This window comes from Chionomys nivalis, chromosome 19 (assembly GCF_950005125.1).
Source record: "Chionomys nivalis chromosome 19, mChiNiv1.1, whole genome shotgun sequence".
NCBI classification, from domain to species: domain Eukaryota; kingdom Metazoa; phylum Chordata; class Mammalia; order Rodentia; family Cricetidae; genus Chionomys; species Chionomys nivalis.
In genome coordinates, this window is record NC_080104.1 from 43,547,719 (window position 1) to 43,572,160 (window position 24,442).

A 24,442-nucleotide genomic window follows, 5' to 3' on the forward strand; every position below is an offset into this window, starting at 1 on the left:
AATGTTACATGAAAATAGCTATTATGTAATTGATGTAATGCCAGCCAGAACTCTGAACCAGTTAAAAAAAAAAAAAAAGAGAGAGCGACTAGAAGGTGTTAGATGTCTTGGAACTGGGGTTACAGAAGATTATGAGCCATGCAGATGCTGGGAATTGAACTTGGGGCTTCTGGAAGAACAGCAGCATTTTGCCCCGGGCACCATTCTGAAAAAGATTTCAAGTAAAAAATGTTTGCTCTCTTGCCTTTAACTCACCTTAGTTATTGGCTCCTGCTCCCAAAGGGAGCTGCTTCCAGTGTTCGCAGCTATTTCCTCTGGCATCTAGCTCTGTATTCAGAGCAATGCAATTCATTCCACTTTCCCCCTTTTATAGTATGGGGAATGGCACTGAAAGGGCCTAGCACATGCTAGACAAACACTGTACTACTGAGCCATGCTGTAGCATGTTTTCACACCTTGCTAGTGAAGTGGTGGTAGCTGTTTGCACAAACTCATCTTTCCTTAAGTCACCTCAGTAAGCTTTTTTTCCTAGACAGGATTTCACTTTAACCCTGGCTTGTCTCAAACACAGGGGTCGTCCTGCTTCTTGAGCACTGGGATTAAAAGGTCATAAGTATATATCTTGGGTTTTTGTTTTTGTTTTTTTTTTTGTTTTTTTTTTTTGTGGTTTTATTTTATTTTTGAGACAGGGTTTCTCTAAAGCTTTTGGAGCCTGTCCTGGAACTCATTCTGTAGAATGAGGCTGGCCTCAAACTCAGAGGTCTGCCTGTCTCTGTCTCCCGAGTGCTGGGATTAAAGACAAGCGCCACCACCACCCAGCTCATCACGCCTTTCTTATTTCTCCTGGTATCAACTGCCTGTCACTTATTTTCCAATGTTTTATATCAACACCAGAATATTCTCATTCTTCACCTCTATCAAATGTTCCCTGAAGAAGTTATGTGGCTCATTACTTTGTCTTGGAAGTCTGCTCCCCCCCCCCCATCTGACCTGGGCCCTTCTGTACTGATATTTCTAAGTTCCTTTGACCTCTCTGAGAGCTACTGCCTGAGCCTGGTACATTCTTTTTTGGGTTCCTGTTCTGAAAAATGATGGGTCATAGGAATTCTGCATTTTCAGTTTTCATGCTTTTAAGCTAAGTGCAAGTGTTGCTCATTAGAACACTAACATCTTTACCTGTTAGGGACTGGTCTGGCTGAAAGACAAAGAGGCAACGCACTGCAAGCTTTGTGAGAAGGAATTTTCACTCTCCAAAAGAAAGGTAAGAGGCGAGAAAGTGAGCTCAAACATTTTGGCAACAAAAATGGCTTCTAACTGCTTTTTTCCCCCCTCTTCCTAATTTTTCCATTAATAGCACCACTGTAGAAACTGTGGGGAAATTTTCTGCAATGCCTGCTCTGACAACGAGCTGCCTTTGCCTTCTTCACCAAAGCCAGTGAGAGTATGTGATTCCTGCCATGCAATACTCATTCAGAGATGCTCCTCTAACGTGCCATGACCCGGGAACTCAGTCCTCCTGCACAGAAGCACCTGCAGTGAGTGTGAGGACCAAGTGTCCAGTCAGCACCGTACCTCTCCTCCAGCTAACACACAGAATTCTAAGTTGTATAGTTAGGATTCCGTTTCTTCACTTACTCGGATTTTAAGATAGCATGTTTTATCACTACTTGGAACAGTAATGTAACCCTTAAGGAAAGGCCTGACAGCAGAGCTAAAGATGCACTTTTGCCTTATCTTCTAGAGGCCTTCTTGAGAACAAGGCCACAACTTGTTTGTTTCTGAACTGTCGAGCTGGCACTTGATGGTGCCTGTAATTCTCTTTAATGCACTTTAAAGCTTCACAATTCTCAGAGGAAGACTGGAAATACACTCACTTTGTGATAGTATGCCATTGAACACCCTTTTTTGAAATAAGTTAAAACAAAGTTGTCCATTTTTGACCATGGACTTCCTTGCCTCAGCTACGAAGTGCTGGGATCATAGGTGTGTGCCTCCATACCAGGCTGCACAGTCTTCATTGTCTGGTAAGATTCTAATTTAATTGTATTTATTTGCGTGTTCTTTTCCCCTCTTCTACAATGGTCAGTAATTTTATCTTGTATCTTTTCGCTTGCCTACACCTTTCATATAGTGGACTGAAGTACCAGCTTTCCCTTCGATTCTTTAAGGGATGTTAACTATAACTATCATAAATATAACCTTGTCACAGAAGCTCCTTTTTGTAAAGGGTTGGCCCCCAAAGACGAAAACATACTTCCTGAGGGATGATGGGAAAAAACAGGCTTTTTAAAGATTCTAAGTATTAAAAATAAGAGCATTTAAAACTTACCTATGCTATAACAGAATTAGTTTCCCCATCCTCCAGTTCTCTTGGAAACATATTGCAGTGTTTACATCTACCCACAGTAGAATTTCACCCAATATATCAAGTACCTTTATGCTATGGTCTTAAGCAGATAGTGGTTTCTTATTTTTTCAAGCAGAAAACCAAAACATTAAGTTAAACCATGACCATTCAGGATCTTAATATATTAATTTTCCAGTTTTGCACTTTTAAATCTATAAACTCTATAAGAGATTTTACATTCCTAAAGACAGTTTAGTGACTGGGCACTTTTCTGATTCCTTATTGAGACCTTTTCATTTGTTGTATTTCAGTAAGTTTTATAATTTGCCAAAATTACAAAACCAGTATTTTCACCAGCTTCTGAGGTTAACTTAAATCAGATCTGTCAGATTTTGAGATGTCCCATTTTTTTGGAAACAGGGATTCATGTAATCCAAGTTGGCTTCTAACTTGGAGTGTAGCAGAGGATGACCTTGAACTGATTCTCTGACCTCCACATATCCCAACTCCTGAGATTACAACTATGTGGTGCTGAGGAAGGAACCCTTGGCTTTGTGCAGGCCAGGTTACTACCAACTGATCTACCCAGCCCCCAAGATGTCATTTGTTGAGTATGGACAGAAGTGGCCTCGAAACAGATTAAGATGGTAAGGCAAGAAAGAATGCTACAAGTTCAAGGCCAGTCTGGTCCATCCCTATAACTCCAGATTAGCCTATGCTATGTATATATTTATACATACAACAGTGAAAACCTGGCTCAAATATTAGGAACATAAACATATTCTTGAACCATTTTTGTTGTTGTTGTTTTGTTTGTATTTTGAGATAGGGTTTCTCTGTAGCTTTGGAGCCTGTTCTGGAACTAGCTCTGTAGACTAGGCTGGCCCTGAACTCAGAGACCCACCTGTCTCTGGGATTAAAGGTGTGTACTACCACTGCCTGGCTTCTGAACCATTTTGTATTGATGGGAATAGACTAAGATTTTTATGACTGTTGGAAGTGAGCATAAATGAAAAAATTTCAAATACTTTATTGTGCTTTTTGTTATAACATGGACCTTTTCTGGGGTAGCATTAACTTGATTTCCAATGTCTGGGATGAGAATATAGCTCAGTGGCAAAATGTTCGCTTACTGTGTGTATTAAAGCCCTGGGTTCTCAATCCATAGCACCACTAACAAAAAAACAAAACAAATCTAAATTTAGGATACCTCATAAATCACAAAACATTCACAGTTTTTATTTTGCAAAAATTTGTCATTTCCTTGCTTACCCTAGCTAGTACTACCACAAAGATGTAATCATGGTGCCAAGGAATTATAATTGTAATGTTTTTAAAATAAATGTGAATTTTATAAAACAAAGTTTTGAGAAATTAATAATTTTTACTGCTTTAAAGATTTGTTTGTATCTGTTTATGTGTGTCTGTGTGAGTGTATGCCACATGTGTGCAGGTGGTGGAGGAGGCCAGAAAAAGGTATTGGAGTCACTGCAGCGACATGAGTTGTGATCTGCCTGATGTGGGTGCTGGGAACCAACCTCAGGTCCTCTGGATGAGCAGAAAGTACTCTTAACCACTGAATCGTCTCTCCGGTCACCTCCATTGAGACTGAAGAAGGTAACCCTTGAAGGGCTTCTGACCTCTCTGCCAGGCATGCAGACAAGGTCATTAGTGTGTAGGCTCTAGGTGAAATCCTCAGTCCCAAACCAGAAAGACAGGAACTTACTGTTTCAGAACTATAGGCTCCGAGTAACAAGCTGTGGTGCTCCTTTACAGTCACTTTATCAGAGATCTCAATTTGGCATCCGAATTACATACATGCTATCCAAATACTTGCCTCTACCTGCCAAGTGCTGGGATTAAAAGCATGTGCCACCACACTTTCCACCAATGTGCATTATAACCAATAACTGACACAAAGCATTCTAGAACAGACAACATTCCTTTATCTCCCATGTTGACATTTATTAAATGAGTAACATTTCTAGCAAAAAACAAGTAACAAGTTCAATAACTGAGTTCACATTGACAGGTTTCAATCTGATCCATTAGCCAATTTAGGGGAAAGCCACATTGATCAAAGTGATAAGATTAGAAAGCACCCTTCCCTTGCTAAACAGAGCTTAAATACTCAACCAGTATCAGATGCAAAATCCAGCTGCAGCATTGTTTTACATTTTCCTAAATGCAGTCATTTACACAATTTAAAAGCCCTGTTTTCTTGGGTGAGAAACTGAAAACACAAGAATACATCTATCATAGTAAATACCCATGTATTTACACCGAGTTCTGTCATCAGTGAGAATTCTTAGCTACTCCAACAAACTCAAATTTTGGAAACATTTTTGGTATCTTGGGCAAGTGCTATGAGGATTTTAAAATCTAGGGCTATAATTTCAACCACTACTCCCATGTCCCTGGGTTCATAATTCATAACACAATTTTGACTATTTAGAATCCAGATACCTCTCTTACAAAATTATTCAGAGCTATGCTTGATAAATGAGATTGAAAAGAGAATGCAGAATTAACTGAACTTATATTCCTGAAGCCACTTGAATGCATCTTTAGGCTTTTTATTTACAGGGTGTTCAGGAAAGAAAGCTAGCTAACTACTCAAGCTCTATCCATCCCAGATGTGTGCTAAGACTTGCAGTCTTGTCCACTCACATTGCACTATGCTACTTTTTTGTAGAGCTAACAGTAAAATACATCATCCCAAATCTTATGAAGGCAACACATCTTTAAGAGTACCTATATATAAAAAGTAGCAACATCAGTGGTTTCAATATAAAAATTTATTAAGTCAAAGTATGCAACAAATAAAACCTACAGAAAACAGATTTTCCCATCACAATCTGTTGCTTTACCAAATAATATCTTGAAAACACATTCCTTCAGTCATTATAAAGTTCTTGAAATACAAAAGAAATTAAATCCGTAAGAAAGTCTAGTAGACAGATGTTGTTAGGACTTGTACGTTGGTGGTGGTGTTTTCAGTACATCCCACGCCATCCACCTCCACTCATTCCACCTTGCCCATAGTAACCTCCACCGCCTCCACCACCACGACCTTAAGAAGACATTTAAGAATCACCTGTCAGGAGATGTCCATGCACATCACCATATTTATATTTTAAGTGAAAGACATTGCCAATACAAAACCTGACTTACCATAACCTCCCAAGCCATCAGGAGTGCCATATCCTCCACTGTAGTTGTTCCCCATTCCCATTCTCCCAACAGATCCATATCCTCCTTGATTATCTGCACATTTAAAAAAACAAAACAAAACAAAAAAAAAACCAGGATGGTTTCCAAAGTAGCCAACACTGTTTATTCTAAAAAGTTTATAAGCCCAGGTTTGGGAAGGGTATGCCAAAGCACCAAGGCAGGAGGATTGTGAGGCCAGCCTGAGCTACAGAGCAAGATGAACCCATCTCAAATACAGAAGTATACATACCCATTCCATCTCTGCCATAGCCTCCCATTCCAGAACCTCCCATTCCAGAGCCACCTCCAGGGGTGGAATTCAAGAAGAGTTCAATGTATCGATGTTCTTTAAAAAACAGGAGTGGAAAAAGGTAAGAATAGAGAAGGGAATATTGGAGCAAATATTAAAGGTCAATTAGTATTTAAAAAGCAGGCTGATCCACACATAAAGGACTATTTTAGGCATCCATTAAAGTCTAGACATTATTACTAGGTCAAATGATTTTAAGCCCTAAGATCTACCACAGGCATTTTAACAAGTAATTATTTTATAAACTGCACATATCTATAAAACAGAAGCATCCCAAAGACACCACTTACGCATGTTGTTTTTATCTTTAGACATGGCAGCCACGGCATCTTCATGTGTCACAAACTCTACATCTGCCTCTCCTGTTGCTCTGCCGTCAGCTCCAATGTCGATATGAACTCGTATTGGATTGAGTGGTGAGAAGAACTAAATAAAAGTTATTCAATTTTAAATTTCAATTATTTAAAATTAGGCACATAATTTTTTCCCTAATCCACTAAAATAAACTATTGAGAGTCTATAGGGCTCCAGCATTGTGGAGGTAGGGTGTCATCCTTTACTACAAAGGTGGTCAATTTGGCTCACATAGAGAAGAACTATATTTTATTTTATTTTTTTCTTCTTCAAGACAGGGTTTCTCTATGTAGCTTTGGTGACTGTCCTGGAACTGGCTCTTATAGACCAGGCTGGCCTCAAACTCAGAGAGCTTTTAAAGTAAGGCAATACTAAATTTTAAACAAAAAGTTTGAAACTGGCTCCATGTGCAAGGTTAGGAGTATCTTGAAGTTTGGGGTTGTTCCAGACCCTATTGCTAAAGGCGAATTCCTATCCGGTTGACTATTCTTAACTGAGTTTTTTTTAAATGCATTTTTTAAACCTGCTTAAAATCTCACATAGGTCAGTATATAAGGGACACAAACACCTATGTACATATTAAGTAAATAATCTATCACTAAGTGACAATCCTAGCTTGAATCTTAACAAATAAAATAGATAAGGCATGGTGTCTGCCTGTCATTCCAACATGCTCAAAGCCAAGTTAGGATTTCTAAATTCTAATCCAGTTTGGGCTACAATGAGACCTCCCCGCCAAGAATAGTAAGTAAAAATACCCACTATGAACCACACTTACATTAGCAATATCATTTTCGGTCGCACGAAAAGGCAGCCCTCTCATGTGCACAAAATGACCACCATGGAAACCTGAACTTGCATCACCAGCTCCACCGTAGCCATGTCCTCCCATGCCTAGATTATAAACCGTCATGGGTTCAGGTAAGTATATACATATAAATTAATAAGCCAGTGCAATGACACAAGTTTCTATTAACTTATTAAAGTTGCCTAACTACTAAGAGTTGCCCAATTACTACTGGAAGCTTACTAAGGAAACAATAAAATTTACTTCAGCATGATAATATTCTTAGTTTACCTCTTCCATCTCTCATCCGGTCATCAAAGCCATCATTTCCATAGCCATAATTATTATAGCCACCATAGTCATCAAAACCTCCATAGCCTGTGCAAATAAAAGGAAAAATACCATCCTGAGTAATTTATTTTGTAAGCTAATTTACAAAGTCATTTTGTAGTCAACTGTTTTAGCTTCTTCATTGATGTTTGCAGCTTACTGCACATGAGGAAAGTAGTTAACCCTTGATGGAAATGAAAATAACCACAGGATAAATTCAAACATAACATGAAAACCAAATTTCATCTTTATGCCAAGAAGAAACATGCCAGTTATCTTTCGTTTCTACATTACATTTTCTAGGTGTTAATATGTGCATCAATCAAGTTCCACAGCATAAATCCCATAATTTAATGAACAGGTTTTAAAACCTCGTAGGTACTGAAATTACTGCCATTTCTGTATTTCTTGACAAAGTGTCAGGAACATCAAGAAAATGACAACAGAACCTTTGTTCATTAGATACACATACCACCATCATATCCATCACCTCCTCGTCGCATTCTGTCATACATACTTCCACGCCCAGCTCCATAATAACCCCCTCTTCCTCCTATTGGTCTATCATATGGTCCCGGTCGCTGTCCCAGCAATCTTCTTGGTGGATCATAAAATCCTTTGATTTCACTCCTGCTACTCCTGAAGATCTCAATGTACCTATTTTAAAAGGGTTAAAGTATATGTTTCAGCATGGATATATTAGAGTAATTAGATACTGGGTAAAATGCAGTTTGTCTATATCTAGGTACATAACCCAATTTAAATTGCCTAAATAAGCCATAAGGTAACATTTTTACACCTACAAACTTAAATAATTAAATATTTAAGTTTTACATAGACAAATGAGTCACTTGAAAACACTGAATTATGAATATATTTTTAGTTTGTTTCCTTTAGTACAAGATAGGTATGTAAGAAAAACAGGTGATTATACAAAAACAAATTTAACACCCTACAAAGAAATGGAAACAGATAATCTAATTTTAATTTAAACTATTAGCATTAATTCCCCACCCAAATCTGTAGTTTCCATGTTAAATTTAGGTAATTATCAATTCTTTAAAACTACCCCCAGAAAATGTTATGGTTACCCCCCCATTTAAGCAATAGTGACCCACAACCCCCAAAAATAAAAATTTAACACCATCCCAAACTCTCCATCCCCACCTGTGCCCTATTCTTTCCTTGTGTTTCCCCAGAGCATTTTCTGCTATCTCCTTTGAAGCAAACTGCACGAAGGCCTCCCCTGTGCTTCTCCCCTGGTAGTCCATCGTCAATGTTATCCCATTTGGCACGATTTCCAACCCTTTAACCCAAGGACAAATACCCCATCAAGGGGAACAGTGTTAAAGGCTGAAACATTCCCATCTGAATCAAATATTTAAAACAAGTCAAAACAAAACAAAATGCGTAGTTTCCCATCACCCCATAATACAAATGGAATATTTTTCAAGTATCATTGGATTAAATATTTTCTGTGACCAGCGTCTTAAAATTATACTTCTAAAAGCCCACTACATGAAAAACTACATATTTAACTGTGCTCCCAACGATAACTCATAGCCCATTTCACCATAGTTATTCTCAGTTAACTATACTGTACATTAATCAAGGTTTACATAGCCTATACATTCTCTATGGAATATTAACTGGAGCACAGTTCCCATTTTATTATATAACCCAGATTACCACAAAATTTAGTTCCAAAATCAAATGGGTTTTACAAATTAAAAACCATCTAATAAAAAACACATACAGTTAAAATACTACTAAACTTTGACTAGTACTAGAGGTACCTTGAAAGAACTGAACTATTTCCTCTTTGCTGCAACCAAACGGCAGTCCTCGAAGTCGCACTGTCCCGTCACTAGCGTCATTTGGACCATTATGTTTCATAACCCAATCCATTTCAATATCGCTTGATTTAAATGCTATGAAAATAAACAAGCACATAAAGCAGTCAATCACAACACCCTCTTACCAAGATTTGAACACCTCAAGTGTCACAGTGAGGAATGCATGCATGCAATTCCTACAACAATCAGCAACAGAGTACTCTATTATAAAAACTCTACTTTGGGGTGGGGCAGGGAAAGGTAATGAAACTCACCCCTCTCCTACCAAACAACCCTGAATCACCAGAGTAAGATTTGTTGTAACACCTTTTCCACAGTCCACTCACTTTTTTTTTTTTTTTTTACTTTTCAGGCTTCAATATTGACCCAAAGCTACCAGATTTTTTTGTTTTGTTTTGCAGACAGGGTGTCAGTGTACCAATAGCTATGAGTGCTAAGATTACCTGAGTCACCAGCCCAACTGCAGAATGTTTAAAAATAATCACATAAAAGGTGTATATAATATAGTCATCTATTCATATTGAGGTTTGAGCATTAAAAAAAAAAAAACCAGTAGCTAGGTGGACCTCAAGGTCATCTTTGACTACACCAGCAATTGGAGGGCACTACAAGACCCTGTCTCAAAAACAAAAGAAAACAAGGAAAACACTATTGAAACCCAAATGCTATGTGGAATATGATAGATGGTACATGCCCAAGATCTCAGTACTTGGGAGTTTGAGACCAGCTGGGACTATAAGGAAACTGCTTCAACAAACACTCAGATGAGTACCTTTCAACATCTTTTTTTTTTGGGGGGGGGGGGGGGATATTAAGACAGGGTGACCAAGAACCAGCCTGGTTTTGAATCACAGATGCCTGCCTGCCTCTCAGCCCGAGTGCTGGACCTAAAGGGAAGTGTCACCACTCCACGTTATGCTCGTCTTCTTAACATTCTAGTTAAGCAGATTTAACACAGTGACACTCACATGGCACTTAAAAAGCACAGCATTAAGCCCCCTCCATCCCCCAACACACACACACACACAACCTTCCCTAGAGGCAGCCACTTCCCTTGTAAAATTCCAGAATATTTTGAGACTAATGCAGAAGTTCCGCAGCTGAGGAAAAACTTACCAGTCCTTGCTTATTTCACTACACAGCTGTAGGAATCCTACTCACCTGAATATTCCAATCTTTCCCTCACCACCTCCTCCCGTCAACAAAACAATTTTTTTCACTTGATTCCTTTAGGCTTGACGGTATATCAACACCATTCACTAATGGTTAATTCCATATCATCTGTTAGAGGCAGCATCTACAGAGTTAACAATTCTAATTTTCTTAAAATCACATGGCAGCACACTCACTCCTACAACCCTAGCCCTGGGAGGCTGAGGCAAGACGTTCAGGAATTCAAGGCCATACTCTATCTTTGAAGGAAGGAAGGAAGGAGTGAGTGTGTGGGGGGGGGGGGGGCAGGGATATGGGATGGAGTGGTGGTTGGGGGGTGGAAAAGGTAGGCAGATCTCTGAATTTGAACTCAGCTTGGTCTACACAGTGAGTTCCAGGACAGCCAGGGCTACATTGTGAGACCCTGTCTTGGAGGGAAAAACACAAAACAAAAAGGTATTTTAGAACTTGGCATAGTGGCACACTTTGGAGGCAGAGGTGGTGGGTATGTAAGTTCAAGGTCAGCCTGATTTACAGGACAGCTAGGGCTACACAGAAAACTGTCACCAAAAACCAGGGTGGGGGTGTAAATTTCTAAAATTCATGCATCAATGAACCCAAGGATATAGTTCAATGATAGAGTAAATGTCTATCATGTGTCAACCTTTGGACTGCATTCTAAACACCCTTCCCCCAATAATACATGTATTAAAGACAATGTTTAACTTCTATTCCAGTGGTTATTAATGTGTATATCATCAGCATTTCTGTTTTGTGTGTACTTGTGACTGAACCTCAAACCCCGCTGAAAGAAAATCCAGGCCCATCTTTAAAGTAAAGCCTGTGGAAGGTGCCACTCTTGACAGAACCAAAATGGTGAAAACACAATTTAAAAATTGACATTATAATAAGTAATTCTTCAGTGCACTTGATTTAAAAGAAAGCATGAGGCCCTACATGGTGACACAAGTCTTTGATCCCAGCATCTGGGAGACATTAGCAGGCTCTGAGTTCAAAGTCAGTCAAGTTCACATAGTGAGACTATCAAAAAAAAAAAAAAAAAAAAGGCATCATGGGGTTGAATGGCTCACTAATGTGCCATTCGATGGCTACTTAAAACACTGCATTTCTGAGCCTGGTATTCACTATAAAATACAGCATTGACTGCTGGGCGTGGTGATGGTCGTGTGTGCCTTTAATCCCAGCACTCAGGAGGCAGAGGCTGGCAGATCTCTTATGAGTTCCTGGACAGCCAGGACCACACAGAGAAACCCTATCTTGAAAAAACCAAAACAAACCAGCAGTAGGCAAGTGAGGTATTGGCACCCACTGCTGTGTTTTACAAGAATATTTATGTAGTTCTAATCTGCTTCAGCTAAAAATTCACCTTTGACTATTAGAGTTTATGGACCCTGTAAAGAAGTGGTTCTCAACCTTTCTAATGCTTCGACCCTTTGATACAGTTTCTCATAAACTATAAAATTATTTTTGCTGCTACTTCATAACTGTAATTTTGTTCCTGTTATGAATTTTAAACACCTGTACTTTCCAATGGTATCAGTGAACCCACTGAGAACCATTGCTGTAAAACCAACAAGATGCTCCACAAAACCTCAACTGTATCTGAAAACCATAAACAACTACTTTTATTTAATCTGTGTATGTGCTAGTATACACTCATACTTCAGTGTAATGTGGAGGTTATAGGAAAACTTTTAGTCATCAGTTCTTGACTTCAATTAACAGAATTTTACTGGAAAAGCCAACAAGATTTGGACCAAACTATCTCCCAGGGTGACATTCCACTCCAAGTCAGAAGACAGTAAGGAAACAGCCTTGCTGTAACATACCTTTAAACTCAAGTCTAGAATCCTACGAAAACATTATGGGCAATTTGTTCTGAGACCTTAATAAAGCTTTCAGAGGTTGTTCACTACTTAGACTACTCCACTCCAACCTTTCTTTGCTAACTACTATCTGCTTTAGGGAGCCCAGCGTTCTCAGGCCCCTAATTCTGTTCGAGACCTGGAGATAGGGAGACCAACCTGAGTTACACCACCCCCAAATCCAAGAGCATCACAGATGCAGCCCCTTGCCTATGGTCCACCTACAGTGGATGCTAAATCAGAAGGGTGGTTTGAGCCCAAGAATCCCAGGCTGGCCTGGGTAAGCAGGGAAACACTATCAGAAAACCTCCAAGTGTTAGTACCAATTGAAAATACTAGCAGTTAAAATGAAGCCAACTTTTTGAGACTTTAAATACAACTTCCTAAAGAAAGCAAAAATTTCAGTCACAAAAGACTACATACTATTCCAGTTTTATACCAAGAACATAAAAATCTATAAAAAAAAATAAACACGATCTGTGACTGAAATAGAACAGGTCAGCATATGGAATGACTGTTAGTACGTACATCTTTTTGAAATGGTAGAAGTGATTTTAAAATTGAGCTGTGGTAGTCTGACAACACTGAAGTCCATAGAATACCACTTTGAAAAGTTAATGGATGTTATAAACAGTGTGGTGGCTCATAGCTGCCATCCCAGCAGCTGGAGGCAGAAACATCAAGATCCTCGAATCTCCAGGCCAGCAGCAGTCTACAGGGACTCTATCTCAAAACAAAACCATCTTGTAGGCAGAGGCAGGAGACTCAGAGTTAGAGGGCAGCCTCCTGTACATATCCAGTTGCAAGCTACTATCAAGAGCCTCTTTCAAAAAACAACAAAAAATTGTTTATAATGCAATTCAATAAAGAAAATGTGGGCATATCACTTAGTTCTTTCCAAATGGATCTGAGTCCTTTGATTTTTTTCAAAGGCCATTAAGGATCTGCCTATTCCAGGTGGCATAGGCACTACTGCAAGCTAACTTTCAGGTCCAGGATATTCTTTTTCCTTTTTAACCCATCTTCAATGGAAATCACCGACACCGTTCTGATTTAAGGACCCAAAACATGCTAGACCATTCTTTTGGTTCAAAACATCACAGTTCGACACTTGACGCCTAGCCATCAAATGAAAACAAATATAGCTAATTTCCGGCTTTAATTACAAGTCGACACAAAACACAACTCGGAGAACTACAGAAAACGTTGCTGAACTAGCCACCCTGACCTAAAAGCAGTCCCGTAGTTCACCCGGACCCGGCCTATTTGAAACACAACCATTTCATCCTAAATCACTCCTTCTCTTACAAAATTAAGGTATTGGTAAACATCTAATGTGGGGGGAAAAAATCCTTTGGCGATGTGTACGTACTCTTTCCGCGGCTCCAAATCTGGACTACAAAGGCCGGCTAAGCGTCCTTTCCCTCCTCCCGGAGACTTTCCGTTTACCTAGCTCGCCCTAGAGACCAGAGAACTAGGGGACGCCCCGCCTCCGGCCCTCGGCCGGCCGGGAGAAAAGGCCTCGGCCACCGAGCGGCGGGATTACAAAGGACCACCGTGTCCGCCTTTGTCCTGCATCTGCCAGCGGAGCGCCTTCGACGCCATTGGCTTCGCCTTCCCCCGGCTCCACCTGTCTCATCCCGGGGACCTGCGTCAGCAGTCACTAGCCGCCCCGCCAGCCCAGGTAGTCCCTTCGAGGCCACGGAGGACGGAGGCCGCTGTGGGAGGCCGGGCCGCGCCGGGCGCCATTTCCACGGGGAGCGCGTCCCGCCGTCCCTGCTCGCAAAGCTCCCCCACCCTCATCCCTACCGGAGAGCTCGTCCCCTCTCCCGCCCCCTGCCCACACAGGGTCCCCGGCCTTCCCAACACTTTCCGCGAGCTGGAGACGACAAAGTAGCCCGAGCGGGGAAAGGCGGGAAGGCGACCCGGCAGCTACCGACCCCAAGATGGCGGCAGCCGAGCGGCGGGGGGAGCGGGCGAGCGGCTGGAGAGCGCGGCGCCGGCCCTTCCTCCCGGAGGGAGACAGCCCCGGAGGCCAGCCGACGCCACGCTCCCTCACCGGCTCCCGAGCTCCTCGGCCTTCTCCCGACTCCGCTCTCGGCACCTGCCGGCCCAACCTACCCCCTTCTACTTCAGATACCCTGTGGGGCGCTAGTAACGCCGACTCCGACGGTCTTGGCGGGCGGGCAGGGACGGCCGCTTCGTCCGCGGGTGCGCTCCCGACAACGGTCTCTCCCTCCCAACCGTCCGCGGCGGCAACGACCGCGTAGGGAGCTGCGCAGCACAGACACTGGCGAGGGGGGATGGGAGGGAGCGAGCGAGGAGGAGGGGGCGGGGCGGAGCGCCCGGGCCAGCCGCGCCGCTCTCGCGAGACTCAACTGACAGGCCGGTCTCGGCGGGGGCGGGGCGAAGCGCGCCTGCGCACTAGGGGTCTCCCGGCTGCGGCTGTGACTCCGTAGCTCTCTGGTTTCCCGGTCCGCCGTCAGATCCTCAGAGCTCGCTTTTGTTCCTCCCACCGGAGGACGTGCGTGGGTTCTGAGGAACCGTGGCGTCGCGGTTTTGCTAAGGTGCTTTCTTGCTTCCCTGAGGATACATTCCGTAAAGGCCCGCCCTTGCCCTGCGTGGAGGGAGCCACGTGGTTCTGCACCCCAAAAACCAGGGAAAGGGTTTCCTCTTCCACCATGTTTGCGTTACGCAACCAGAAAAAAGAATGGATGTCTGCAAAGATACAAAGACACCCAGCAGGATTTCGGTCCTAGCCTGGGATTTTGCTCTCCTGCCTAGCCCAACCAGCCTTGACTTCTTGATTGCTTTCCTACCTGCCATGTTTAATTTTTCTCGTCATTAAGCCCAGTGACAGCTCAGTGGCTCGTGGCAGTTGTCTTCGTTTTCTATATAAAGTTTGATGTTCCTGAAAATTAGGCTTACAGGAGACGCGTACGAAACACTTTGGGTGTTCCATGCTGCTACCAAGGTTCCTCATGACACATTTATGACCTTTTAAGTTTTAACACAAATGGCACATCAAAAAAAATAAACTCTGTGGGAAGGTAGAGCGCAGTCGTGGGGTAAGAGACTTAGAACAAAGCAAGTTAACGGGCAAAGAGGATGAGCTTAGTCAGCGGTCAGGCAGGACCAGTTAATGATGTAAATGTGAAGGGGGTACCTTGTAGTAACCCTTCAGTGTGCTCTTCCAAGATTTCTTGGTGCTAAAGACACTGGGAAGCCAATTAGGAGTGGAGTGGGGCTCGGTGCGGTGGGGACATTAGCAGTGTAGGATGGATTTTATTTACCATGAGATGTGTGTGTGTGTGTGTGTGTGTGTGTGTGTGTGTGTGTGTTTTAGACTGGAGCCAGGAGGCCAATTATTTAGTTTCTGGTATGGAAAATGTTCGGGTGGAAGCTTCACCCCAGACCTTGGCATCCATATATCCAAAGAATCTGGAATGTTTGGGTGGAAGCTCCATCCCAAGCCCCTGCCCGCTTCTCTCTAAACCCTGCTGCATCTCAGAAAGCCCACGAAGTGATGATCTCTCCCTCAGAGATGCTCAAGACCACTCCCGCAAGGGACTTAAAGGGCACCCAGAAAACAGACATGTGGTTTTCCGGTCTTCCTTTCCTGTCTCCTCTCTGGGGGACTGGGAAATCATTCGGGGGAACATTTTCATCCATTAGGCCTGGGCTTTTTCTAACTCGGTCTGATTTGGTCTGGTTTGGATCGCTGCGTCAGCAGAGACTCACCGGAGTGAGGGAGACTGTTCGGAAACTCATTTCACAGCTTCCATTCAGCTTCAGAGTTACTTAAATGTCTCTAGTGCTCTACTGGTTTAACCCAAAATATTCCTCAGGGAAAGGGGGGGCGCAGTGTGGTTATAATTACAGACAGGAAAACCAAAAGATGTTACAGAATCCTTAATACCTGGGGTCTATTAAGAGCTTCACTGGAGCTAGGCATGGTAAGCAATTCATTGTCGTTGTTCTTGTGTAGTCAAGGGTGTCCTTGAACTCCTGACCCTTCTACCCTTTATACAACTGTGTCTCTATAGCCCTAAAATGTGGCCCTCATTTCACAGATGCTGTTCCTTTTTTTTTGGGGGGGGGGGGTTTTCGAGACAGGGTTTCTCTGTAGCTAGGGAGCCTGCCCTGGAACTAGCTCTTATAGACCAGGCTGGCCTCGAACTCACAAAGATCCGCCTGCCTCTGCCTCCCGAGTGCTGGGATTAAAGGCGTGCGCCACCACTGCCCGGCCCACAGATGCTGTTCCTAATCCCAAAACAGGGAAAAGAGTTGCCGAAGGGATAGAGCGGAGTGACTTAGGTCTAAACCCTTTTTTTGTGGTTACAAGGAAGTTCATTGGTTGGAGACCTGCAGAAACTTGGTTACCCTATTGTTACTATAACCCCTAAAGTCTTCCCTTCTTTTAAGAGCTGGGGATTGAAGTTAGGACCTAAAGCATGTTCTCCCTTTAAAATGTAATTAGTGCCGGGCGGTGGTGGCGCACGCCTTTAATCCCAGCACTTGGGAGGCAGAGGCAGGCGGATCTCTGTGAGTTCGAGACCAGCCTGGTCTATAAGAGCTAGTTCCAGGCCAGGCTCCAAAGCCACAGAGAAACCCTGTCTCGAAAAACCAAAAAAAAAAAAAAAAAAAAAAAAAAAAAAGATTAAAATGTAATTAGTTTTTAGCAAAACTCCCAGCTCCACACTTCGGATGAATACTTCCCTAGGCCTTCCTCCCATGGGTTTAAATTACATGGCTTCTTTATTCTTCCAGCCTGATTTGGTAGGTGGAATCCTGTAATCCCCTTTCTTCACCTAAAAGTCAATGTACTTGCAACCCAAATGAATTTGGCGTTCTTTGCACACACTTGTGTGGTTATGGGCGACAATCCTCAGATCATTCTCCTGATTCTGATGTCTGACTTTTCCACCCAATGGTGATGTTTCTTTTGGAGGTATTTTTCCCCATAATTTCTTTACGATGAGCACTCTTTACAAACACTATGAAAATTTAGAAGGCCTTTTGCCTGTTTATTACAGAAAATAGGAACCTTCTAGTCTAAAGATGCATTATGGGGTGGTAACTGTAATTTTTATTAGCGTCTTAGTTTACTGGGTAAGAAAAGAATCCTGTTCCTCCCCCACCCATCTGACCCCTGTTAGTGAGGGTTGGTGCGATTGGATCGCGCTGCCCCAGTGATGCCTACAGAACTGTTTCCAGACTGGTCGCTAAGGAATTGTTTCCATGGAGACGGTGACAACTCAGGGCTCCCAGCTGCTTTCTTGATCTCCCCTCTCTTTTTCCCCATTCCCTCCCCTTCCCCCATCTCTCTGCCACCCCTCTCTTTCCCTCTCCTTCCCTTCTGGGCTCTCCCCGTTAGCACAGAGACCAGAGGGACCCCCAAAGAGGATTTTGGTTACAGTTTAAAATGAGAGAAAGGATGAAGCAGGAGGAGGAAATGAAGTTCCTAGCCTCCCAGAGGAAAACAAAGCGAGGCACACGTGACCACGTATTAATCTGGCAGAATGAAGAGGAGAGGAAAATTCCATGCAAGGCCTGCGTGAAAATGAAAGAGAAATGGAGAGATTGCATTCTCTTGGGGCAGACGGAGCTCATTAGCTAAAAACTAGCTTACAGTCAATGTTCGTATATCCCTAACGATACTGCAGAGGATCATTAGCGTGGGATTATCATAACCATTTTGCCTGTATGAAAACAAACCAAGAACAAAACAAGCCACAGACATGTGATGGCGTTGTGTCTAATCGGTGTTTAATGGCCTTGTACCAGCAACCCTGAAACGGCTTTGTGAAGGCTACTGCTTCCGTTTATGTCCTCACTAGCTGGTGTCTTTAGAAAAGTGACCACCTCCTTCAGATGTCCATCATTGTTTCTCGGGACAAGGCTCTTGGACAAAGATTTCATTCTTGAGATTGTTTAAATTACTTCCCTGGGAACTGTGGAAACCAAAAAGCCTTATCTAGTATAAGTAAACAAATGGTAACCTTACGGCAGAAGGCACCTAACTCCTTCATCCTCTGTATTTGAGAGTGCCCGTGCTTGTGTGTACATGGAGACCACTAGCATCTTTTCTTTGTAACATTTTGTGTGTGTGTGTGTGTGTGTGTGCACTGCAGGTGTGAAGGTCAGAGGACAGCTTTCAGGGGGCAGTTCTCTCCTACCATGTGGTAGGGTGTTAGGCTTAGCAGCAAGTGCCTATACCTGCTGAGCCCTCTCAGCTGCCCCCATACACCTCTTAATGAGACAGAGTCTCTCACTGGCCTATGTTTGCCCACGTAGGCTAGCTGGCCAGAGAGCCCCCAGAGAGTCTCCTGTCTCTGCCCCATGTCCGGTCTCTTTTACATGGGCTCAGACTCAGGTCTTTATGCTTGCAAGGCAAGCACTCTGCCTGATGAGCTATATTTTCAACTACCTCCCCCAACTAAGTTCTGACAATAGTTCCAAGTGCTGAACATTTATTCTGCTCCAGTGATTACTGTGGGGGCCAAAGGGGGCGTGGTGGCAGAAAAGGTGAATCACCACAGTGGCTTTTAGAATATGTAAGTGGGCGACTGTATAGAAAATTCAGCATAGATCATTTCTCTCAACCTGATTTTCTAGTTTTGTGTGCGTGCCACTTTTTGAGACTTGTTAACACAGCCCAGGCTCCTCTGGCAGTCTCCATTCTAGAGATTCAGTCCTCATGAGCTGTTTATTGGCAAGTGTGTATCACCACCCCTAACTTCTAAGTTTCTTCTTCTTTTTTCTTCAAGATTTAGATATATGTGTATGTGTATGTGTGAATGTCTGCACGAGTCTCTGTGCACTGTGCACTCACAGGTGCCCTCAGAGGCTAGAAGGCATTGGAGCCCATGGAGCTGGAGTTACAGGCAGTTGTGAGCCACCTAATGTGGCTTCTGGGTATCAAATCCTGGTCCTCTTCGAGGGCAGGGAGCACTCTTCATTACTGAGCCATCTCTCTAGCCCTGTTTTAAAGCTTTTAAGGGTAAACATAAATACAGGTTTCATGTACCTATGTTTTTTTCATGTAAAAACAGTAATGATAGTTACACTTAGCAGTAGAGGCCTTAATTCATTTTTACCAGAATTTAGCAAAGTTAGTATATGTGTATTGGTGTGTGTGTGTGCGCGCACACATGCATAACTGAGACCTACTAAACACATGCATAGGTGCTAGGGTTGGGAGCTCAGGTCCTCAACCTTGTGTAGCAAGCCTCCGACCCACTGAGCCATCTCCCCAACTCACCAAGGATTTGAAGAATAATTGGACAAAATGGAATGCTTTTCTTTTACTTTGTTAAATCAATGGCAAATTTTAACCTTCCTAATCAGGGAATGGGAGGCCTGAGTTCCAATCTAGTCCTTCACAGTTACCCACTAGCTGCCAGTTAACTTTTTCAGAAACTCAGTTTCTCAATCTCTTATTTGGGCTGTTAGGATAAAAATTAGAAACTGAAACTTTTAAGCCAGGCATGGTGGTGCACACCCTTAATCCCAGAACTTGGGAGGCTGAGGCAGGCAGATCTCTGAGTTCAAGGCCAGTCTGGCCTATAGAGGAGGACAGCCAGGGCTACATAGTGAGACCCTGTTTTGAAAAAAACAAAAAAGAAGAGAAATTGGAGCTGGAGAGATGGCTCAGAGGTTAAGAGCTCTTCCAGAGGTCCTGAGATCAATTCCCAGCAACTACATCTATAATGAGATCACAACCATCTATAATGAGATCCGATGCTCTCTTCTGGTGTGCAAGAAAACATGCAGATGGAATACTGTATACACAATAAGTAAAATAAATTTTTAAAAAAGAGAAGTTAAAATGTAGATAACTGAAGTTATACCATGTCTCATGTGTGTTTTTTGTAGCATTGTTAATAAATTTGGTTTTATTTATGTAAACCTAGTAGATAGTGAAATCAATAGAGACTTAATTTTTCATTTGATGTTATTTTATGTATGGTGGTTTTCCTGCATGTATGCTCATACATCACTTGTATGCCTGGTGCCCAAGGAAGCCAGATAGGTGGAGTTACAGACTGTTGTGAGCCACCATATGGGTGCTGAGAATCGAATCTGGTCGTCTAAAAGAACAACCATCTCTCCAGCCCCAGGAGAGACTTTTTAGTACTATGTCTTAAATAATATGTTGAGGGCTAGCGAGATGACTCATTGGGTAAGGTACCAGCCACCAAGCTAAGCTGAGTTTGATCCCTGGGACCTACAGGTGGACCGAGAGAGCCAGCTCTCACAAGTTGTCCTCTGACGTCTACACACATTGCATGGCAAGCACACGCATCCCCCAACACACACACCAAGCACATACACCAAGCACACGCATCCCCCAACACACACACCAAGCACATACACCAAGCACACGCATCCCCCAACACACACACCAAGCACATACACCAAGCACACGCATCCCCCAACACATACACCAAACACATAACCAAGCACACGCATCCCCCAACACATACACCAAACACATACACCAAGCACATGCATCCCCCAACACATACACCAAACACATACACCAAGCACATGCATCCCCCAACACATACACCAAAGAAAGCTCGGTGGTTAAGAGCACTGGCTGCACCTCCAGAAGACCCACACCTGACTCCCATAACCACAGTAACTCCGGTTCCAGGAGACCTGGCATCTTTTGTCTCCCCTGTATTTGGCAAAACCGTTTAGATTTCTTTCCTATCTGCATATATTTTAAGAAGCTTCTACTGTAGTAGGTTTCCATATGACCCTTCAATCAATGCCCTTAATGTTAATTGTTTTCTGCCTCTCTCCATTTAATACTCTCGTTCTAATTGTTCTCTGTCTTTCATGACTATATATTCTATTCCTTGGGAGACTGTACCCTTTCCCCTAGTTCTTTACTCCATACCTAACCCCTGTGATTATACAGATTGTAGTATGCCACTCAAAAGCTTAAAAGCAGCCAGGTGATGGTGACACATGTCTTTAATCCCAGCACTCAAGAGGCAGAGGTAGGAGGTCTAAAAAGTGAGTTCCAGGACAGCCAAGACTACACAGAGAAACTCTGTCTTGAAACTCTCCCTCCCTCCCCTCCCCCAAAAAACAACTTAAAAGCTAATGCCCACATATAAGAGAATATATATATAATATTTGTCTTTTGGGGTCTGGGCTACCTCACTTAGGGTGATATTTTGCTAGTTCCACCCATTTACCTGCAAATTTCATGATTTTTTTAAAAAAGTCTGAATAATATTCCACTGTGTAAATGTACGGCATTTTCATCATCAGCTGATGGACATCTAGACAGTTTCCAATTTCTGGATGTTATGAATGGAGCAGCAGTGAACGTGAATGATCAAGGGTCTCTGTAGTAGGACATGGAGTCCTTTGGGGAGATGCCCAGGAGTGGTAGAGCTGGATCTTGAGGTAGATCTATTCGCAGCTTCCCGAGGAACCTCCACACTGATTCTTATAGTGGCTGTACAGGTTTGCGCTCCCACCAGAAACGGATGAGTCCTTTGCCTCATGTCCTCACCAGTAGGAGGTCTCATTTCTCTTACTGCTCTTGGCCATACTGACTTGGATACATTCTGAAATCTCAAAGGAGCTTTAATTTGCATTTCCCTGATGACTAATGATGTTGAACCTTCCTTGAGTGTTTCTGTCACTTGTGTTTCCTCTTTTGAGAACTGTTTAGTTTTGTGCCCCATTTTTAAGTTGGTTATTTGTTCTTTTGATGTCCTTTTTTAAAAGTTCTTCACATATTTTGGATATTAAATGGATGTGTAGTTGGTAAAGATCTCTTCCCATTCTTTAGGCTGCCACTTTTTATGACTGATGCTGTTCTTTGCCACTTACAGACGCTCTTCAGTTTCGTGATTCTCATTTATTAATTATTGATCTTAGTGCCTGTGCTATTGGTGTTCTGTACAGAAAGTCTTTTCCTGTGCCAAGAATTCAACACTATTCTCTTTCTCTTCCATCAGATTCAAGTTATTTGGCCTTATGTTGAGGTCCTTGATCCGTTTGGAGTTGAGTTTTGTGTGGGGTGGTAAATATGGATCTATTTGCATTCTTCTACATGCAGACATCCAGTTTGACTGTCGCCATTGTTGGAGATGCTCTTTTTCCCCCCATGTGTAATTCCTGGCTTCTTTGTCAAAAGTCAGGTGTCCATAGGTGTGTGGACTTATGTCTGGGTCTTCAGTTTAATTCTGTTGATCAACATGTCTGTTCTTATGCCAATACCTTGCTGTTTTTATATTCCTATAGCTCTGTAGCACAGCTTGGCGTGGGGACGATGAAATCACTAGCAGTTTTTATTATTCAGTTTTGACTATCTGAGGTTTTGGGTTTCTTTGTGACACTGAAAATTGTTCTTTAAATTTCTGTGAATTGTGTGGAATTTTTATGGAATTGTGTTTAATCTGTAGATTACTTTTGGTAGGATAGCCATGTTCACTATATTAATCCTACTGATGCATGAGTATGGGAGATCTTTCCATCTTCTGATATCTTCCTCAATGTCTTGAAGTTTGTTTTTTTTTTTTGTTTTTGTTTTTGTTTTTTTTTTTTGTTTTTCGAAACAGGGTTTCTCTGTGGCTTTGGAGCCTGTCCTGGAACTAGCTCTTGTAGACCAGGCTGGTCTCGAACTCACAGAGATCCGCCTGCCTCTGCCTCCCGAGTGCTGGGATTAAAGGCGTGCGCCACCATCGCCCGGCTTGAAGTTTTTATAGTATTAATTTTTCCTTTGCTTGGTTAGTTACTGCCCCCCCAGGCAATTGTGACTGTGAAAGGTGTTGTCCCCTGACTTCTTTCTTGCCCCGCTTGTCATGTACATATAGGAGAGCTACTGATTAGTCTGTTAATTTGTATCCTGATACTTTGGTTGGTTGGTTTGGTTTTTTGGGGGCAGGGTTTCTCTGTGTAGTTCCAGCTGTCCTGGAACTCACTTTGCAGACCAGGCTGGCTTGGAACTCAGAGATCCACCTCCCACCCTCCACCCCGCCTCTGCCTCCTGAGTGCTGGGGTCAAAGGCATCGCACCTCTGTCACCTGGTGTATTCTGCTACTTTTCTTGAACCTGTTTACCAGCTGTAGAAATTTCCTGGTGAAGGTGTTTTGGGTCTTTTCTGTGTGAAATAATACCATCTGCAAATAAAGATACTTTGACTCCTTCCCTTCCAATGTGTATCTCCCTGATCTCTTTCAGTTGTCTGATTGCTCTAGCTAAGACGTCAAGTGCTATATTGAATAGGTGTGGAGAGTGGACAGCCATGATTTATTCCTGACAGAGGCTGGAGAAGTCACTTGCCGGGACTAAAGCAGGGAAGACTTACAGCCTGTAGGTGAGAGGTGATGATGTGTCTGCCAACAGCTGGGTTTGTGCCAAAGTATGGTAAAAAACTGAATGGTTTAGGCCAAGACTTGGGCCTGCTGACAACTTCAATGGAGGAGCTACCACAGCTGGCAAGAATTTGTAACTGGTTTTTTTTGGCACCTTTTCTTTGTTGAAGATTCTCTGAGGGGGCGGGGTTTGGTGAGGGAGAGGTAGGGCTTCTCAGATCATTCAGGAGTGTTGGAGGTCCCAACCCAACACATGTGAGTGGTGTTATCCTTTACACGGGTGGGTAGGAGGATGCAATAAGATCCCCCCCCATTGCATGCTCTCTCAGCTTCCTGGCTGCCACCCCCAGATCTGCTCTTCTCTACCATGCCCTTAACCCACATAGTACCTGAACCCTGTGAAAAGGAAACAAAATAAACCTTCCAAAAAACTTAAGTTGGTCTGCTCCGTTACTTTGTTACAATGATTAGAAATAACTGCCACTCTTGTTACTTTTTGCTTCTCAAGTATTCACTGATGTTCTCAGGTCTTAGGATAGATTCAGAGCCCTATCTATACCTGTGCATTGCTTTCTAGAATCCCAGGAGCACACCAGAGCTTTTCTCCTTGCTCTTTCTCTTTCAGTGGTCAGAATTGAACCCAAGGCCTCTCATATACTAGTCATTTCCTCTATCACTGAACTGCGTTCCCAGCCCCTATCAGTCAGAGCTTTCAAACCCCTTTCTAGGGCGGTAAGAGTAACTGCTGTTTTGTTTTGTTTTTTGGTTTGTTCTGCTTTTTGCTTATTGTTGTTATTATTTTGTTTGGAGACAAGGTCTCATTATGTATCCCTGGCTGTTCAGGAACTGTCTACTTAGA

At 42.8% G+C, this 24,442-nt stretch overlaps 3 protein-coding genes across 8 annotated transcripts in view; 2 read left to right on the top strand and 1 right to left on the bottom strand.

Annotated features, from left to right (window-relative positions):
* The window catches only part of Rufy2 (RUN and FYVE domain containing 2), a 38,749-nt gene extending 31,768 nt beyond the window's left edge, over window positions 1–6,981 (top strand). Inside the window, 3 exon segments of the mRNA XM_057794675.1 lie at window positions 1,184–1,261; window positions 1,355–3,964; window positions 6,182–6,981. Coding sequence (XP_057650658.1) covers window positions 1,184–1,261; window positions 1,355–1,498 — 222 coding nt within the window. The 3' untranslated portion in view covers window positions 1,499–3,964; window positions 6,182–6,981.
* Hnrnph3 (heterogeneous nuclear ribonucleoprotein H3) lies at window positions 4,294–14,567 on the bottom strand. 6 transcript variants are annotated; one of them, XM_057794681.1, is made up of 10 exons: window positions 14,395–14,567; window positions 9,138–9,272; window positions 8,509–8,647; window positions 7,814–7,998; window positions 7,303–7,389; window positions 7,003–7,118; window positions 6,161–6,296; window positions 5,811–5,906; window positions 5,522–5,614; window positions 4,294–5,420 (listed from the first exon to the last, which is right to left on the bottom strand). In XM_057794681.1, exons 2-10 carry the CDS (start codon window positions 9,247–9,249, stop codon window positions 5,344–5,346), a joined length of 1,041 nt encoding a protein of 346 aa, XP_057650664.1. In that variant the 5' UTR covers window positions 9,250–9,272; window positions 14,395–14,567; the 3' UTR covers window positions 4,294–5,343. The 6 variants fall into 6 exon arrangements, with proteins under 6 accessions (XP_057650664.1, XP_057650663.1, XP_057650662.1 ...); XM_057794680.1 differs by having other exon boundaries at window positions 14,376–14,567; XM_057794679.1 differs by having other exon boundaries at window positions 14,357–14,567.
* LOC130890595 (phenazine biosynthesis-like domain-containing protein 2) overlaps window positions 13,737–24,442 on the top strand; it is a 30,553-nt gene continuing 19,847 nt past the window's right edge. The window contains exon 1 of the mRNA XM_057794683.1: window positions 13,737–13,919. The gene's annotated coding sequence lies outside the window, so the exon portion shown is untranslated. The remainder of the gene's footprint in view (window positions 13,920–24,442) is intronic.